Consider the following 16,916-nt stretch of genomic DNA (forward strand, 5'->3'; position numbering starts at 1 on the left):
AATGATGTCAGTTAGCATGCAGGCCATTATAAATCTTCAAGTATCAAATCATGGCATTGCAATACCTCAACCCAATTCCGGAGATCAACAACATCTTTATTATTGTAAAGATCCTTGAGAAACTCTTTCTGCAATTTTCTATCATCTCTCTGAACAGCCCTCGTAATCTGAGCTGCTCTATAAAGAAAATCAGCGAAAGCTGGTATCGATTTGGAGCGAAATCGAATCGTCTGCAATGGAAATTTTACTAAAACTCAGAGACAGACCCGATTGAGAATGAAATAAATGCATTGAAACCCTAAAAAAAGGGGGAAATTTTGAAATTTTGGAATGTATGGGGGGAAACATTTTCAGGGTGTGGGAGAAGAGCTTTCAGCCCTAAGAACAGGTGGAAAGCAACAGAAACAACGGCAACAGTTTCTGGAGCAATTACAACGGAAATAACGAATCCTTGGTTGATTCGATCTTGAAGCAAAAACAGAACTTTCCATTAAAAAAAAAGTGTTCTTTTTTTCAATTGAGTCCCTGAAACCTTGAAAATGATAATGTATTGAAGCAAATTACACATAAAAAAGAATTTAAAACGTTTTAAGCTTGGAAAAACACGTATAATTTTATAATTTTGTTTTTCTTTTCTTTGCTTCCAAGTTTCAGCTAATGTAAATGGGCTGACCGGCCTGAAAAATTGAAGCCCAGCCCAGAATCAGCATAAATACAGAAACGGTTTTCTCCTTGCATAGGTCCGTCAATTCGAATTCGATGCTTCTCCTTTTCTCGTCCATGGAGTCTTCGTCATCGTCGACTCCCTCGAATTTTCTTTTTTATTGGAATTATCTCAATTTTATATTATTCCGTCCGGTTCTAGCTATTCTTTTCGTCCTCTCCTTCATTATACTCTGTAATTTTTTAATCTCAAAATCGCTTTTTTTTTTTAATATATTCGTAATTTAAGGATTTTCTTGGCTGATAATTATCTTTTTCCTTTTTTTTTTAATTTATTTATAAATTTAAATTTATAGGGTGGTTGCTGGCATGGAAGTTGGTTCTGGTTCACGTGCCACTGGTTCAAGAAATTTTCGGTCTGAGGAAAAAACCGGCTAAAGCAAAGCCGCCGCCTCGTCGATTTTCCAGATATTATAACAGCATCAACGCTCATAATTCTACTTCTCAATAGGTAATTTCTTTATTTATTTTTATTTATCTTCTGATTAATCTCAATTAACTCTTTGTCTAATCAATTTGTTTAATTTCAAACTTGTTAAAGATTGTATTTTGATTGAATTGTTTAGGTTTAGATTTATGATTTCAACGACGGTTAAAAGTATTTAGCTCATGTTTCAGCTTTAGACCTTGGAAGTTGTAATTTGGTAAATGGGGATTTAATGTTACATTGGGGGTTTTCGGCTTCATTCCTTTTGCAACTGTATGGGATGCATTGAAAGAGGAATTTTGTCAAATAAAGAAAACGCCATTATCCCATTTTGAAGGGAAGAGTCAGAGTTTAATATTCTTTTATGTTTTCTTATGCAGACCCTTCACAATTGATTAGTTTAAAAAAAAAAAAAAAAAACCAAGCTTGTATAATGGTTGAAATTGTGTTCTTTTGTAGTAGTTTGCTTTTATAGGTTTTTATTTTGACAAAAAAAATCGCAGTCTGAGAATAAGAAAAGAGATTATAGGCACCAAAATAGTAGATGCCATCTCTTGAAGATAGCTACATGAATCATATGAATTAAGCTTGGGGTTCTATAGGTTTTCTTTTGTTCTTTGGTTTGTTTTACTTGCGTTACTTTAGGAGTTTCCTATGGGCACTCTCACTGTTTGAATTATCTAAAGGTGTGGTTAAATGTTAGAGGAGAAAAGGGAGAAAATATGTTGAAGTAGTCAAAGTGGCTTGGAGTTCAGTCAGTTTTTCTTTCACATGTGCCCGTAGTTAGCAATGGCATCTCTAACCTGTGTGGGCCATGATCTTGGCAATTCTTATATTGAAAATAGATGAATGAATCTTTCCATGAATTGGTTTGTGAAATACAATGTGTTAATACAATTCTCATCCACAATATGAGTACACCTCCATGCAGATGATAGCAGCCATAAAGCTCTGTTTTCAAATGATGGAACCTAAATCGATTCTGGCAGTTTAAAATGCAAAAAAAGACAGTCCGGAGCCTCAGGAGATTGAAATTCTTCAATCCTTCACGCTTCACGGACGGGAAAGGGATATCAGTTGTCAAATAGCAAAATGCTAATTCGTTAATCATTTGATGTAAATGAAGGAATTGACATTATACTTCATTGCCTTCTGTAAATAAATTTTCAGCAGTTGTAAAGAATTCGGTTATTGAAAATGAATAATGATCATCAAAAGTTTACCCATCTCATGTTCCATTTGAATTGGAGTTATGACCTCAATTTTAGTACAGTGACAGTATACATTTATGCCATTGAGATTAGCTTTCCTGTGAAAGTGAAAAATTAAGAGATTTGGTAGCTCAGATTAGCCGTTGGCAGCCAGAAAGTGGATACAGAACCTTATTATGAAGTGATGTCTGAAGGTTTTGAACAATGCTCGATTACATTTAATGTAATTCTCCCTGGCATGTGCTGACTGACATTGGAACTCTAAGACTATGAAGACAGCTACATAACCGTTATCACTAATTGTGAGCTTTTTGAATGCAACGTTTAACTTGCAAGTGCTTTGATAGGCATGTAAGCTAAATGTCAAACTTGGTAAAACAAGGAGGGTAAGGCCAGTATTAGTCTCATCAACTCTGAAGTTAAAAGAAGATGCTACTGTGGAATGCTATCACCTTTGCTCATTGCATTCATGGAGTGGCAATGGCATCAAAGGAAAAATACCTTTCTTGAGCTTCTTCCTACGTGTGCTTGTGATGGATGCAAACATTTCAGTCAAAGAGGAATGACCTGCAGATAAATGCTGCATCAGGAACATAGGGACTAGTGTATGTGCGCATATGTGTAGTGAAAAGCAAGTTCGAGGACATCTAAAGGACATGAGATAAAACAAATTTTCAGATCCATCCCCTGCCTGACGAAGGAAATTTACTCATTTCAGCCCGCTGACTTGCTTGGTGAAACTATGGCTTTTCAACTAAGGGGTTGATAAACATCAAATCACCTTTCGAAGTAAACCCATCCAATATCATTCGGATGGCAAAAAGTGAAAAGATAAAGAGATTCCACTTTAACAAATCAATTAATGAGAATACTCTTAGTTGTACAAGTGTTTTTCCCCTTTCTAAAACAGAAATGTCTGATAGTAACAAATTTTGGCCCATGAAAACTGAATTTGACAACATTAAAATCAAGGGAACATATTTCAAAGGCAAAATAGCAAAGGATATATTCAACAGCAGAAGCCTTCACATACTGATGAGATGGTCAGTACTGTTCCTGTGAAACATCATCGTTCATCCACTCCAGTTGTTGCAGGTTGCCCAGAAGATTTTTCAGAGGCCACAGTTGTTTGCTTACTACCTGGCCCCAAAGAAACTTTAACCATAGCTGGTCTGAGAAGCCGGTTCCCAAGGAGAAATCCGTGACAAAATTCTTTGGTGATAATCCCTTCTTTGAACTCTTGAGATTCCTCACGAGCTATTGCTTCATGTAGCTGTAACAGACAAGTGGAAACCAAGTGAAACAGTAACAAAATCACTGGGAATATCAAGTGGCTAAATCTCAGTTTGCTAATGACCATCACTCCAAAGTCTACAAGTTTATGTTTCAACCAAACTTCTGAATGGTATATTTCCATTTTGGGCTCAATGGAAGGAAAATATTCAATCTGATATACTGGAGTGGATATGCCTAAATCAAGAATGTTACACTAACTTGTGCAAACTGGATAGGATGGTATTATTTTGTAAAATGATCCAGACATGAAAACTAAACTGGATGATAGAAAAATATAGCTAGTAGGTATATGAACCTAGCTTCTTAATGTTCTCATTCAAGATCTAGAATGTCCCTAATTTAGCTTAAATCCCTCAATTCTAAATAGGCATTCTTTTGATGCTGGACTTGCATGACATCCAACTCTGGGGGTCAAAAGCAAGTTTCAGCGGATCATATGTACCTAGCCTAAACTTGCATGATACTTTCCTAATCTGATATTACTCACTTGACATCCCATCACATGCAAGCATAAAAAATGATCAGGCTATCACGTGGAGTTTGAAACAGAAACTAAGCCCGCAAACTGAACCAAGAAAAATTGAACAGAGACAAAACTCAAAACAGATTGAACCAAAGTGTTTACTTGACTGAAGATTTGAATACTACACTACAGTACCATACTAAAAAACTTGAGCAGATAGGCAACTAACTGAACCATGTAATATATATCCAACACTTACAGTATATTTTTCCAATATGACTGAACCAAACAAAACCCTACAATGACTAACAACAAGAAAACAAATATCATACATAAGCATTTAAACACTAAAAAAAAAAAAAAAAAACTCTTACAGAAGGATCAAAGGGCTTTCCAACAGTTGGTACAACAGCCACTTGCAAACTCCTCATAATATCCACAAATTGCTTGTATATACCCCGATAACTCGTGTCTATTTTCTTTTGCTTCTCTGTTTCCGGTTTTATTTGTTGCTTGGCTCTCTCAAAACTGTCCACCATGGGCAAAAGATTCTCAATCACTTCTCCTTGGGCATCAGACCTAGTCGTAAGTATCTCCTTCTCTGTTCGTTTCCGAAAATTATCAAAATCAGCTTGCAAACGGATAAACTTCTCTTTCCCTGAGATTATCTCTGCTGACAATTTCAAAACTTTCTTTTCCAATCCATTCTTCTCTTCTTCTATAATGCTTATTCTATTCTCTATATCAGATACAATCCTATCATCTCCATTGAGAAGAGCCTCCTTGTAAACTCTAATCATGGCCTTTAAACTGGGCAAACTTTTTCCTCCTGATATTTTTACATCGTCCTGATAAAAGTATTTATAAAATTAATAATACCATAAACAATTAAACAATGATAAGAATTTGTTATCAATTCAAATTGCCATCTTCAGCTATTTTTTCTATACAATGATGATAATAAAGAGTGGGAAACTCAATGAATCTTTGGTTTTGTTCTAATGCAACAGCACCTTCAATCATGGACAACTTAATAATAGATAAATTAAAGAAAAAAAAAAGAATTCAATAACCCAAGAGAAGAAAAAAAAAACTTACAGTGTGAGCAGATTCTTGGGCTGATAGAGAAGCCTTGAAAGTAGGCCTTTTGGGATTCTTGTTGCTGTTCAAAGGGAATGAAACGTTAGATGGAGAAAACCCAGGAATGGGTTTTGAAAAAGGAGCTTTTTGATAGAGAGATAGGAGGGGTAACAAAGGTAGCTTTGTCTGGAGATTGAAGTGAGTTTGACTGACTAATTTACCCTTGGCTGTCGGGATGAACATGGACTTGGGTCTGGTTATTTTTGGACAGAAGGCCCATAAAAATTATCCTTTCTCAACCCAATTTTTTTTCTTTTTCTTTCGCTTTCACCTAAAAAACAAACCCAACTATTTGGATAAGGTCAGCATGAAGAAGGGAAGGGGAAATTATATGGTTTTTTCTTTTTTTTCTTGCATGACTACAACACATTGATCAAAACATTACAATGATAACAAATCCAATAGTTTAGACGGCAGGCACAAAACCCAGATTACAGCGCATCTTCTCTGTCGAGTCATCCTAGCTACTCAATCTGCTGCACAATTAACTTCCTCATGACCATCGCGGAGCATGGAAGTCTGCTGGTCTGCTCTGAGTACCTTTATTTCCTCTTTAATCGTCATAGTTTCCCAGCTTCCTTGGTTCAAACCATAGTTCAAACGTCGGACAAGCTTTTCATTGTCAGATTCAAGAATCACATTTCTCCATCCCCTGTTATCAACAAGAACGCAACCTAGCCTTAGAGCTAAGGCTTCAGCCACCGGTGCAGATCCTGCATTTACTAGTGCGTTGCTTCCATCAATAGCACAGCCATTATCATCTCTGGCAATCGTGGCAATACCTTCCTTTTTGAGAAGGGGGTCAAATAAGGCATCGCAATGGACCTTATCCACAAGAAGGGTGGTTTTTGCCATTGAGGAGGGATTGTTGTGCTGAAAGACAGACGAGCAGGAAGAGCATGCTCCTCATAATACAGAAGAAAGTCCCAGAGTGCAGCTTGCCAAGTAACAATCGGATTGCCCATAAAGGCTAAAGCCCTGGAAGAGAAAATCATTCCTCGCTTTCCAGATATACCAGCGTAAGCAAGCTAACAGCCATGACGCACAAAAAGAGCCAAACTCAGGGAGGTCGCACACCACGCCATTCCACCATTTAAGGAAACCCACAAAACCTTCCTTTCTTGGCCTATAGTTGAAAGATGAGGCACCCCAGACAGCTTCAGCAAACGGGCAAAAGAAAGGAATATGCTCAAGGGATTCAGTCTCTTTATCACACCTGCAGCAGGCATTGGACACTGGAATCATCCTTCATACCAAATTCTTCCTCGTGGCTAAGGCATTATGGCACGCTCTCCATACAAAATTTCTCACTTTTGGTGTAACAGGCAGTTCCCACACTCTCCTCCAAAAGCTATGAGCAAGCTGTCACCATTCACTCGAGCTTCCGGTGCAGCCAAGAGAGGAATAGCTTTGGAGAAACTTAAAACCAGATTCGACAGAATAATTCCCATCCTTTGAGAAGTGCCAGACTAGAAAGTCACTCCCATTAGGGTGGCCTATGGGAATAATCTTGATTGCTTTGACCTCTTTCTTACTAAACCACTCTTTCAATAAACCAATGTTCCATGCCCTCCTAGCAGGATCAATCAAGTGATGAACTAGTGTAGGACCATTCTCCAAAGTTCTGGTCGAAGAGATTTGGAAAGATCGAAGAGTCGGAACCCATTTATCTTGCCAGATAAAAATGTCTCATCCATTACACACATTCCAGTGGGTTCCCTTCCTTAAGACATCAATCCTTTCGTATAAACTTCTCCATGGCCACGAGGATCCACGATATCTTTTTGATTCTCAAGGAGGGACGAATGAGGGAAATAAATCCCTTTCAAAATCTTTGCCCATAAAGCATCAGGGTTTTTTTAGCAATCTCCATGCTTGTTTAGCCAAAAGAGCTTTGTTGAAAATTATATGTTTATGTCTAGATAAGGAGAGGAAAAGAAATTAATGGATCCATAACTTTTACTCTCACAACCACGCCCTTTTTAGTGCATCAAGTGTTCCGAAAATAATGAATGAATAAAAGTGTAAATGCCATTCACATGGAAAATTTGATATCCTTTCCTTTCCCCCAATTTGGGGAACAAGAAAATTGAGGTTGAGGCAAAGGGAGGAATGATTGAATCGCTTTCTTTTATGATTCATAACCAAGAAAAGGAAAAGTAAAGGGTGTTTCCATTCCTTTCTCCCTACTCTCCTTAAGATAACAACTCACAAGAAAGCAACAGAATCAAGAATTTTAGGTATTCAACGTCGATGATATCATAACCATCACTGCTACCATACTTTAATTCCAAAACATTACTCTCAACCAGCCACTGAATCCCAGTATGTCGGACATACTGAAACTGGAATATACTCATCAACAGTTCAATACGTAACAAGATCCATATGTAAGTCACATGACATGGAATAATGAAGGTCTAAAAGACATCTACAGCAACAGATAAGTGCTCCAATAATTTACATTCCAACATGAAATATTGCACCGAAAACTGCTCCAACATCTAACTTTTCTATCTTCTGAAAAACAAGGACTCCTTAAAGACATTGGAAGTAGCTAGCTAGGAAACCAACTTTATTTTTTTCACAAAGAAGGTTAGAGCCAGGGAATAGGAGAAAGGATTACAAGTGCTGAAATTCAAATCCCAAACTTGTTAAATGCAACTGAGTTAAGTTTGGGTTCAGCTAGATGACAAACTTTATTAAAACATAAAAACACCACGCTTTATTAATACAGATCAGTAACAAGAGGTTCGAGAATTATTAAGGAAATAACTCAATGAGAGACCTTAGGCCTAAAATATGATGTATCTTATAGTCGCTATAGCCAGCATAAACAAAGAGCCTACTCCATTCTTGTTCGTTTCTTTCTTGACCTTCCGGAACAACCATCATTTGCATGTCAAAAAAGAGTTTTGTTTCGATAGCCTCTTCATCCACTTCTTGGTTTCCCATTATCATGTCTATAATGATTACTTTCCCTCCCTCGTCTTTGCTACCAATTGCCTCTTTACATTTCTTAAGTATTTTTATACAGTCGTCGTCGCTCCAATCATGCAATATCCACTGCAAATTATTATTAGATTTAACAGAATAAGGTTAGGATTTAATTTTAATGACTACGCCAATTAAGAATTTTCACGTAGTAATATGCATATACATATACCTTCAACATGACTGCATCTCCAGGAGGAACTTTCTCAAACATGTTTCCTCCAAGATACTTCAAGTTTTCACTTCCTTGCAAGCCAGCGACAACATGGGGAAGATCAAAAACAGTGCAGTTCATTTGTGGGAATGCCTCGGCAAGGACCTTGGTTATGGTTCCAGTGCCACCCCCAACATCAACCAGTGACTTCAACCCTTCAAAAACTCCCTTGCACTTACCAAGTACCACGCTCGCCGCCAGAAGACCATCACTGGCCATGGCTGCATTAAAGAAATTGTTCAGCCTTGGTTCAACCGCTGTATAATCCCACATGGTACTACCATGAGCTGTGCTGAACACTGTATGGTCATTATCACTTTGGAACCAAGCATTTACATATTGCCATGGTTTCATCAAAATTGGATCAAGCATTGCAAGTAAGAAAGGTCTTGCACTCAAGGGATTGTCCTTGAGGAGAAGACGAGAAGCAAGGGTGAGGACGTAACCATTTTCTTTGCCACTTTGGCCAGCTTTTTCAGCAAAGAATCCAGAATGAACAAGGATTCGCATAAGGCGGTAGACACAGTGTACTTTTGAAGGCTGTATAGAAAGAGCCAAAGCCAGCTCTGAAATAGTCATGGGTTGGCCATGATTGTGGATGATATCTGGTATTTCTAGTTGAACAGCACACTTGAGTGACATGGAGCTTATGAATCTTAATGAATGATTCCAAACATGAGCCTGAGCCTGAAGCAACTCATGTATATTTTCATCTCCTTTTATCAAATCCATTTTTTTTTAACAGGTAAATGGTGTTGCTAGTCCTGAAAATTTTGATCTCTTTTTATAGTACTGGTAGCCTATATTATGGAAATTCAAATATTTTACTAGATCTTGGGATATTGAAAATAATTAACATGGCTGATGAGCACCGACAAAGGCGGCGTTTTATTTTCATTATTATTATTTTTAGATACGATAATTCATATCATCATATCATATAAAATATTATATTCATATCATATTTTACATGAAAATTATATGTCATAATTCATATTAACATAAAAATATAAAATATAATTTTTTAATTTTATTAAATTTATTTATAAATTTTTTAAAATTTTAAGTGATATTATCTTTATATCTTTTATTCGTATTATTTTTTAATTATATTTTAAATTATTAAATTTAATTTTTTTTATTTTCACCGACATCTAGTATTCACAGAACTATAAAATTAAAAACACTGTCCGTTCCAATTTTAAAATGTGTGCCGTTTTCTTTGACAATTACGTAACTTCTCAAATCATTGTGTAGTATTAAAAAAAAAAAAAAAATCTTATTGATAAAGTTGATATCCTAAGAGACTGCAAGTGAATGGCAAATGGACTTGCAAAGGCTAGAGTGAATCACAAATAAATTATTTTTTTTTTTTTACAAAATTATTGATCTGTCAAAAGTTTAAAAAATTATAAAAAATAATAAGTAATTTAAGTAAACAAAAATACATAAAGAAAGTGAAACGGAAGAAGTATTAACTTATAAAATGAAATCAAAATAAAATTAGTTGTTGTTATATTATTTTTTTCCCAAATCAAATTTAAATAAATTTTTTATTTATGTTTATTCAAACGTGATTCAAAACTGTGTCGTAAAATATTCATGTTATAAATTTTATAACTTCATTTTTCTCACTTTCTGGGGACAACTCTTTGTGCTTTTATTGTTTTATATAAAGAAAACAAAAACAGATTCACCCGAAAGATTGAATGATTATGGGGAAAAGAACTTCTTCTTTTCATATTGTTTATATATATATATATATATATATATATATAATCTCTTTAATACTTTTGTGGGAGTAAGTAGAGCTCGTGATTAGTGTGATATTAGTTTTGATTTTGGATTATCCCACCCTAATACTATAAAATACACCGAGTCAATAGGTTTGTCTAAATATTAGTTTTTTTTTTTTTTCTTTTATAGATAATAAATTAAATGAATTGGATTATAACATGCTTTTAACATGTTGCTCAAATGAAAAGAAGATAATAATTTAATCTTTTTTTTTCCGACAATCACATTATTTGTTTGTAAAATATTTAATTTTTAATTTTAATAATTAAGATTTAATCTCTAACAATCTCAAATATAAAAAGAAAAATCTTTTTTTATATATAAAGAAAATAATTAAAGAATTAATGGGATCCTTTCAATAATTCGTCAATCAAAACGATTATAGGAAATATGGCCATTGCTTTAACACAACTAGTTTTGCCTTCTTATGATAACCTTTTAATAAAAGGTTGATCAAATAATTCAAGATTTGTTTATTAAAGCAAATATTTTTCATACATAATAAAATCTTTGCAAATCTCCTTATTTTACTAGCTAATTTGGATGGACCAGAAAATAAAATGCAGTTGTCAATGATCACTCGTGATTTATTAATAAAACTTTGAATTTTTTAATTTTAATAATCAAAATTTTAATTTTAATAACTTTAACTATAAAAAAGAAAAATGAAATGCAGTTACTTATAAATTCCCCCAACTAAGTTTCAGTTTTGAGAACTTCCCCCTCGGATTGAAAATTTCAAAGTACTCTTGATTGTTTCTTTGTTTGACCTATATAACCTTTTTGCAAGAGGGTGAAGGAAAAGCTCAGGTAAATTTTTGTAACTTCAGTTACGGGACTTTAAACTTTTGTAGGATGGAGAGGTAAAGGTAAAGCCGAAGCCAACTGTGAAAGAGTCATGGGTTGGCCATGGATGTAGATGATGTTTGGTATTTCTAGTGACATGGAATTTATGAATCTGAAAATATGATTCCATATACGTGCTATAGGTTCTTGCAGCTCATCTACAGCTACAATTTTTCTCCCCATGTCCCAAATCCATCTTTTTTACCAGTAATTAATGGTGAATGTGTTTTCTATGGGTGCGATGCAGTTATAGGTACACTAATCTAGAAAGATTGATCTCCATATATATAATAATATTGGCATAAAACTATTGTGGAAATTTAGATAGGCTTTGTTATGGATTCCTGAAGAATTTTTTTTTCCAAAAAAAGTAAAATATACATTCATATTGTAATGTTGGCCCATTGCAAGAAAATTATGGCATATTTGGATACAGAGATTTGATCGAAGTAAACTTTTAAACTTGTTAAAATTTTAAACATATGTTAAACAAACTATGGACATAAATTGAACTTTGAGATGTTGCTAAAAGATGATTTCATTCTCAAAAATAATAATAATAATAATAATAATAAAAGGAAAATGAAATTTGGATGGATATATCATCATTCATCAAATTCACAGTTTAATAAAGATTTAATAAATCTGTAAAATCGAATAAACCTTGATTTCAAGAATTATAAGATGACCTGTAATTGACAAAATTGAAGATTTACTCCAAAGAGCCAAGCGTATTTATACCAGTGCCTAATAAAATTGCTATCAGAAAGTATGTGGGTTAGGATATAAGGCTACGAAAATCATATTAGCAAAACACCAAATCAAAGAAAATATGAAACTTGTATATCAGCAAGTCAACTGATTTGCTCCAATCATCCAGAGTTTGATGCAAGCTCAAACAAAATGAACTCTCTAATGTAATAAAATGCGATACACAATGCGATACACGTCAACAATTTTAACAGTCCAAAGTCTCCAACAGCACAAACTAAAATGTAAACTATTACTGACAAAGTCATTTATTTTTAGCCAATACTGACAAAGTCATTTAGGTGTCAGCTTCCTGCCTGCCTAAATCACCTACAAAAAAAAAAAAAAAAAAGGCTTAAGCAGAACAAATCATTATAGGTGATCTAAGGGTCATACAGACAACAAAAGCACCTCAAGCCAATACTGAACAAGAAAAGGATATAAAGATATGCATCAAAATATTACATAATAATATCTTAAAACAAACTGATGGAGCTCAAATTCAATAAATGATGTTTAGGTAAAGAATATATGTTTAACAGCCCAGAACTATGATAGAAGACCACAATGGATGACCAGTAGACTTAAATAATCATCAACTTTGCTTATTAAGCACCCTCATGGCAGTTTCTGGAACCATTCTCTCCCCAGAAAAAAGCTCACAAAATAAACTGGTTTTCTCAAATCCTGACCACAATGCTTTTTGGAACAGATCCTTCCCACCAAGGCTTTTTCGGTGTACCACAAATCATGAGCATTTGGGGTGATTTTTGGAGAACTTGGCTTTTATGACTCTAACCAAAGCCACTTCAAGCCTTCAACCAAATCCTGGCTCAACTCTTAAGTCTGGTTTTGATAATGTTGCTAAAAGATACTTAATGGCAAACACATCCTTTGGAAATTGGGAAATTATTTGTTTTGATGCTCATTCTTGACAGGCAGTCAGCAGAGGCCAGCAAGTATTAAGAATAGTTATGCATTCCAGTGTTCATTTTGAGAAGATGCAGGTATGAGTCTAGTCAAAATTGATCACAACTTTTTTGCACAACCTTCATAATTCTAAACATCAATGTACAAGTTTAAAACATGGCCAACCATATCAAATGCATGACAAGAACCTAAGAGCGCATAATAACACAAAATAGAGCATTTCTAGAGGAACAGGATGCCCAATAGATAAAGCTTTATAAAACCCAGGCCACACAAAAGGAAAGTATATCATGTAAAACCAATTATATATTATAAAAAGCAACAAAATCACTGTTACTTTGACAAAAGAAACATAACACTTAAGCATAAAATTGCAAGAGTAGCATGATAAACTTGTGAAATCCAATAAGAGAAACCATACCTAAACAGTTACTCATCTTCATGATGTGGACACAGATTCATTCACAAGGAAAACCCTTCGAAAGCTGAGGCTCTTTGGCATTGGACATCTAGCCTGTCAAGTAGCTTCGAATAGCTGTAAGTCATTGAAAGATCTAATGAGTTTTTTAGACTCACAGCTTCATCATATCTTTTACCATCATCATCTTCCATGCAACCAACCTCCTCAAATCTACTTACCATTGGCTCTTTCATATGAATTATCTTGCCAAACAGTTGAAACGAACTAACACCCACTTTGCTCGAGTTGCAGCCCCCATTTTCAGTAAGTTCTGTGCCAAAGGAAACCATGCTGCTCTGACTATCTGGTGACAAGTTGTCAGACTGTGAACTGCCAATGTTGAGCTCAGTGGATATCCTATCCAACTTGGGCATCACATAGTTGCCAGAGAAATTATCAATGGACATCATTGGGGTATTCTCACTCACAGAGTTGCTTTGCAAGTGAAAATGATTTTGCCTGGCTCCCTGCATGCCAGCAGGAAAACAATAGTATTTCAACAGTGATGGATTTATGTAACCCATTATTGAATTGGTCAACCCTGTAGTAGGGAAGAAGATTTCTCCCTCTGCATCAGTCGGTCCAGAATCCTGAGAAAACTTGAACCTTTTTGCCAAGGGGAATGAGGAATGAAGTGGCGAGGAGGAAACAATTTCAACTTGCCATGGGCTCACTCTGCTTGCATTCTGGAGAACTTCAGGTTCATCCCATGCAACCTAATGATACAAAGATAATGAAATCATGAATCAGCAAATTTAAAGTGGAAGAAATTCTATAAGTAGAAAAATGAATGAAAACTTCATCTTAATACATCTTGAAAACTTAAATGTAGATTGTAGATTAAACAAACCACATCCAACCACAAACCCAATCCCCAAAATGCTGTCTTTGAAAGAAGAAATTAACATAAAGCAAGGAAGAAACTATTCTCCCACAATTACCAGTCATAGACACATGGATAAAAGGGCAGATTAAACTAGACCAAGCACCAAAAGGTCAACTATTCTCCACTAAGAGGATAGAATGACATAGTTAGGAGTATCATAAGATATATTTCACTTAAGCATCAAATTTAAAATTTAGGAATGTACCAATTTGATGGGATTCGAATTTGACACGAGTAAACTGCATTTTCCTTGTTAGTCAAGTGGCTCGAAATTGAACACATAAGCACTTTATTATTTTCACAAATATAAAGTAATTGACTTTAGATTTACCCACAATCAATATCAAGTCAATATAAGAATTTTGATTATTTTACAAATGCAACAGACAGAAAATACAACACCAATATTGCTTGGAATGAGGAACAATAATTTAACAAGCCACTAAAAATCCAAACACAGGCTAGAAGAAAAGAATAAAAAATGGTGCAAAATCATTCTTAATCTAAATCAAATTCTAAAGAAATCCTACAAATCCATAATCTGAACTGCACGACCTTGGCCGACCTCCCAGGGAGAGTAACTCCATGATTTGTTTCACTTTGACATCTTCCACTTTCTGTTACTCCAATCTCATTAAAATGTTAGAGGATTTTAAGCCTAATAAAGGGCACTGATTTTAGGGGAAAATATGCAAAAATAGATATACACGAAAGTAAAATGCAGCCAACTGCTACAATTGTGAAATCTCATTTCAACCTCAATTCCTCCAATCTATCAGTCTATCATCAGAACTTATTATGTATAAGCATTTCGCACTGATTCACTTTTAAATGCACCTAATTTAATAATGTTGAAAATTAGTACGTACTTCTTGATTAATAGGGATAAAGTTGTTAACATTGAAGTCAATAGTAAACCACTTTCAATATGATCACAATGAATAACCACAATTCAAACAATTGAGCCCGAAGCATTTTTACCTGAAGCATTCGCCAAGGAGAGCCAATCCAGGGGCCAGAATCCGCTACAGCAGCAGACATAACAGTCCCTTGCAACCACGTCATTCGTGACGAATCCTCCGTCTCAACCGCCATCTTCACTCTTGTCCCTTCAGCCCAGAATGTATTTAGTCCAGCCTCCACCAACTGCGCCCTCACCACGAAATCAGCCCAACCGTCCCGAGGATAGTACACAACCTCGAATGGCAATCCACTCGCCGCCCTCTCCGCCGATTCTGCGACCGCTTCCAACGTCATCCTCCCCCTTCCTTCCCCTTTCATTGCTCCTCCATCATTTGGCTCTCTCCACCTCCCAGAATACCCGCGGGCTTCTCCTCGCTTCATCGCTCGCCGGACTCCAATAAACATTTTCCCATTACAGTCCCTCATGAAGACAACAGAATCGCCAGCGATGAGCTTCTTTTGATTAACGAACTTGCTCCATCCTGTGGTGAGCAGATGCCGACGTGGCGTTCCTCGGTAAATGTGGCGAAACTCCCAGACGCCGCCGCGGACGTCGGTGATCGAAAGAGTCTGAACCGGGGGCTCAGCATTGTAGTCAAGAGGCGGGAAAATAGAGTCAGCGCAAAACCGCGGGACGGAGAAGCCACCGCCATTGTTGGCATCGGACGGCGTTAAAATCTTCGCAAACGACACGACCTTATCAGAACCTTCATCTTCACCGTTGATATCTAGAAATTGATTGGGAAGTCTAGAAGGTTCGACAGGGACGAGGATGAGTTTAGCGAAGGCTTCGTCGGTTTTTGCATCGGCGAGGCAATGAACTTCGGAGATAATGCAAGGAATAAGAGGTCTAGAGAGTAGGAGAGAAGGGAGTAACTGAGTGGAACCGCAGGCCTGTTCCATGTGGCCTTGAGGAAAGTAGTAAACCCTAGAATTAACGGTGGGGATTTGAACGGAAGAGCCGGCGCAAGCTTGCCAGATCCTGGAATCGACGTGGCAGAGCTCCGGTCGCGTAGGAGGCTGTGGGGGAGGCATTGGCCCGCTTAGGGTTTTGAGAAAAGGAAGAGGAAATTCAAAAGGGACAAGAAAAAAAAAAGATCAGGGCATGTTGAAAAAGGGCATAGTCTGAGTCTTTCTGACTTTGTTTTCTGTTTTTATAGTGTTTTTAGGTGTGTCTGAGGTGAGTGTGAAAGGAAATTGAGAGTTCCGTTGAGAACCTGGCACGAAGCCAAATTGTGTTGGCATTAGGAGAAAAAGGAGAGAAAAAGCCAAAAAAGCCATATTTGACTGGTTAGAAATTTACAGTTTTAGCCCACGACCAACATAACCGCCTCTACGTCACTGTTGTCAGGCTCAGTTTTTCGGAGCGTGGACTTCAATCGCCTTCATCTAGTAATGTTAATTAAGTTGTGGTATTAACAGGTAACTAGAATTCTAACGCGAAATAAACATGAACTGTCTTTGGGGTAAAGTACGAAAACGCCTTTGATGATGATTCGGGGGGTTATTAAGTCAATAAATCAGATGGTTGGGAATTTTTAAGGAAGTCAACATGAAAGCACTGTTTGTTTCGAACGTAGGAGTGAGACAGTGAGTCTGTTCTGGGTTGGGTTGGGAGAGAGAAATGCGGAAATTGATGTGACGAATGCCGCTAAGAGAGACTTCCGGAGGGAAGAATAAACCGGGCAGGTGATTTCTTGTTTCGTTGTACGGCTAGAGAAAGAGAGAGAGCAATCCGACTGAACGACCCGATTCGGATGCTCTGCTGTTGCGATTTACATTTACTGTGCGCCGACTTTTTTTTTCCGTAATCGGT

At 36.3% G+C, this 16,916-nt stretch overlaps 4 protein-coding genes across 7 annotated transcripts; 1 reads left to right on the plus strand and 3 right to left on the minus strand.

Annotated features, from left to right (window-relative positions):
- Positions 1-725: 725 nt before the first annotated feature.
- LOC111296399 (uncharacterized) lies at positions 726-2,377 on the plus strand. 2 transcript variants are annotated; one of them, XM_089758321.1, is made up of 3 exons: positions 726-898; positions 1,020-1,174; positions 1,290-1,491. In XM_089758321.1, the coding sequence occupies exons 1-2, from the start codon at positions 760-762 to the stop codon at positions 1,172-1,174; spliced, it is 294 nt and encodes a 97-aa protein (XP_089614447.1). In that variant the 5' UTR covers positions 726-759; the 3' UTR covers positions 1,290-1,491. The 2 variants fall into 2 exon arrangements, with proteins under 2 accessions (XP_089614447.1, XP_022746458.1); XM_022890723.2 differs by lacking the exon at positions 1,290-1,491 and adding an exon at positions 2,082-2,377 and having other exon boundaries at positions 730-898.
- Positions 2,378-2,642: 265 nt separating this feature from the next.
- LOC111296323 (uncharacterized) lies at positions 2,643-5,460 on the minus strand. 2 transcript variants are annotated; one of them, XM_089758320.1, is made up of 4 exons: positions 5,219-5,460; positions 4,495-4,968; positions 3,395-3,634; positions 2,643-2,928 (listed from the first exon to the last, which is right to left on the minus strand). In XM_089758320.1, the coding sequence occupies exons 1-3, from the start codon at positions 5,441-5,443 to the stop codon at positions 3,428-3,430; spliced, it is 906 nt and encodes a 301-aa protein (XP_089614446.1). In that variant the 5' UTR covers positions 5,444-5,460; the 3' UTR covers positions 2,643-2,928; positions 3,395-3,427. The 2 variants fall into 2 exon arrangements, with proteins under 2 accessions (XP_089614446.1, XP_089614445.1); XM_089758319.1 differs by lacking the exon at positions 2,643-2,928 and having other exon boundaries at positions 3,186-3,634.
- Positions 5,461-7,686: 2,226 nt separating this feature from the next.
- LOC111301576 (trans-resveratrol di-O-methyltransferase-like) lies at positions 7,687-9,231 on the minus strand. The gene is made up of 2 exons (XM_022897361.2): positions 8,427-9,231; positions 7,687-8,326 (listed from the first exon to the last, which is right to left on the minus strand). The coding sequence occupies exons 1-2, from the start codon at positions 9,198-9,200 to the stop codon at positions 8,024-8,026; spliced, it is 1,077 nt and encodes a 358-aa protein (XP_022753096.1). The 5' UTR covers positions 9,201-9,231; the 3' UTR covers positions 7,687-8,023.
- A 2,701-nt stretch (positions 9,232-11,932) lies between these two features.
- On the minus strand, positions 11,933-16,438 carry LOC111296478 (auxin response factor 17-like). 2 transcript variants are annotated; one of them, XR_016340891.1, is made up of 4 exons: positions 15,119-16,438; positions 13,431-13,967; positions 13,213-13,326; positions 11,933-12,191 (listed from the first exon to the last, which is right to left on the minus strand). XR_016340891.1 is itself a non-coding variant. In XM_022890846.2 (3 exons), the coding sequence occupies exons 1-2, from the start codon at positions 16,133-16,135 to the stop codon at positions 13,254-13,256; spliced, it is 1,731 nt and encodes a 576-aa protein (XP_022746581.1). In that variant the 5' UTR covers positions 16,136-16,381; the 3' UTR covers positions 11,933-12,191; positions 13,213-13,253. The 2 variants fall into 2 exon arrangements, 1 of the variants encoding a protein (XP_022746581.1); XM_022890846.2 differs by having other exon boundaries at positions 13,213-13,967; positions 15,119-16,381.
- Between the last annotated feature and the right edge of the window lie 478 nt (positions 16,439-16,916).

The sequence above is a fragment of the Durio zibethinus genome, chromosome 3, assembly GCF_047325235.1.
Source record: "Durio zibethinus cultivar Kanyao isolate XHJ-2024 chromosome 3, ASM4732523v1, whole genome shotgun sequence".
Lineage (NCBI taxonomy): Eukaryota > Viridiplantae > Streptophyta > Magnoliopsida > Malvales > Malvaceae > Durio > Durio zibethinus.

Excerpts from the sequence above, each read along its gene's own strand:
- LOC111296399 (XM_089758321.1), top strand. The coding sequence starts at position 760 with ATGCTTCTCCTTTTCTCGTCCATGGAGTCTTCGTCATCGTCGACTCCC. Across the intron at positions 899-1,019 it reads CCTCTCCTTCATTATACTCT|GGTGGTTGCTGGCATGGAAG; the intron begins GTAATTTTTTAA and ends TTAAATTTATAG.
- LOC111296323 (XM_089758320.1), bottom strand. The coding sequence starts at position 5,443 with ATGTTCATCCCGACAGCCAAGGGTAAATTAGTCAGTCAAACTCACTTC. Across the intron at positions 4,969-5,218 it reads CCCAAGAATCTGCTCACACT|GACGATGTAAAAATATCAGG; the intron begins GTAAGTTTTTTT and ends TACTTTTATCAG. Across the intron at positions 3,635-4,494 it reads GAAAGCCCTTTGATCCTTCT|CTACATGAAGCAATAGCTCG; the intron begins GTAAGAGTTTTT and ends TGTCTGTTACAG.
- LOC111301576 (XM_022897361.2), bottom strand. The coding sequence starts at position 9,200 with ATGGATTTGATAAAAGGAGATGAAAATATACATGAGTTGCTTCAGGCT. Across the intron at positions 8,327-8,426 it reads GAGATGCAGTCATGTTGAAG|TGGATATTGCATGATTGGAG; the intron begins GTATATGTATAT and ends AATAATTTGCAG.
- LOC111296478 (XM_022890846.2), bottom strand. The coding sequence starts at position 16,135 with ATGCCTCCCCCACAGCCTCCTACGCGACCGGAGCTCTGCCACGTCGAT. Across the intron at positions 13,968-15,118 it reads CTCCTTGGCGAATGCTTCAG|GTTGCATGGGATGAACCTGA; the intron begins GTAAAAATGCTT and ends TTGTATCATTAG.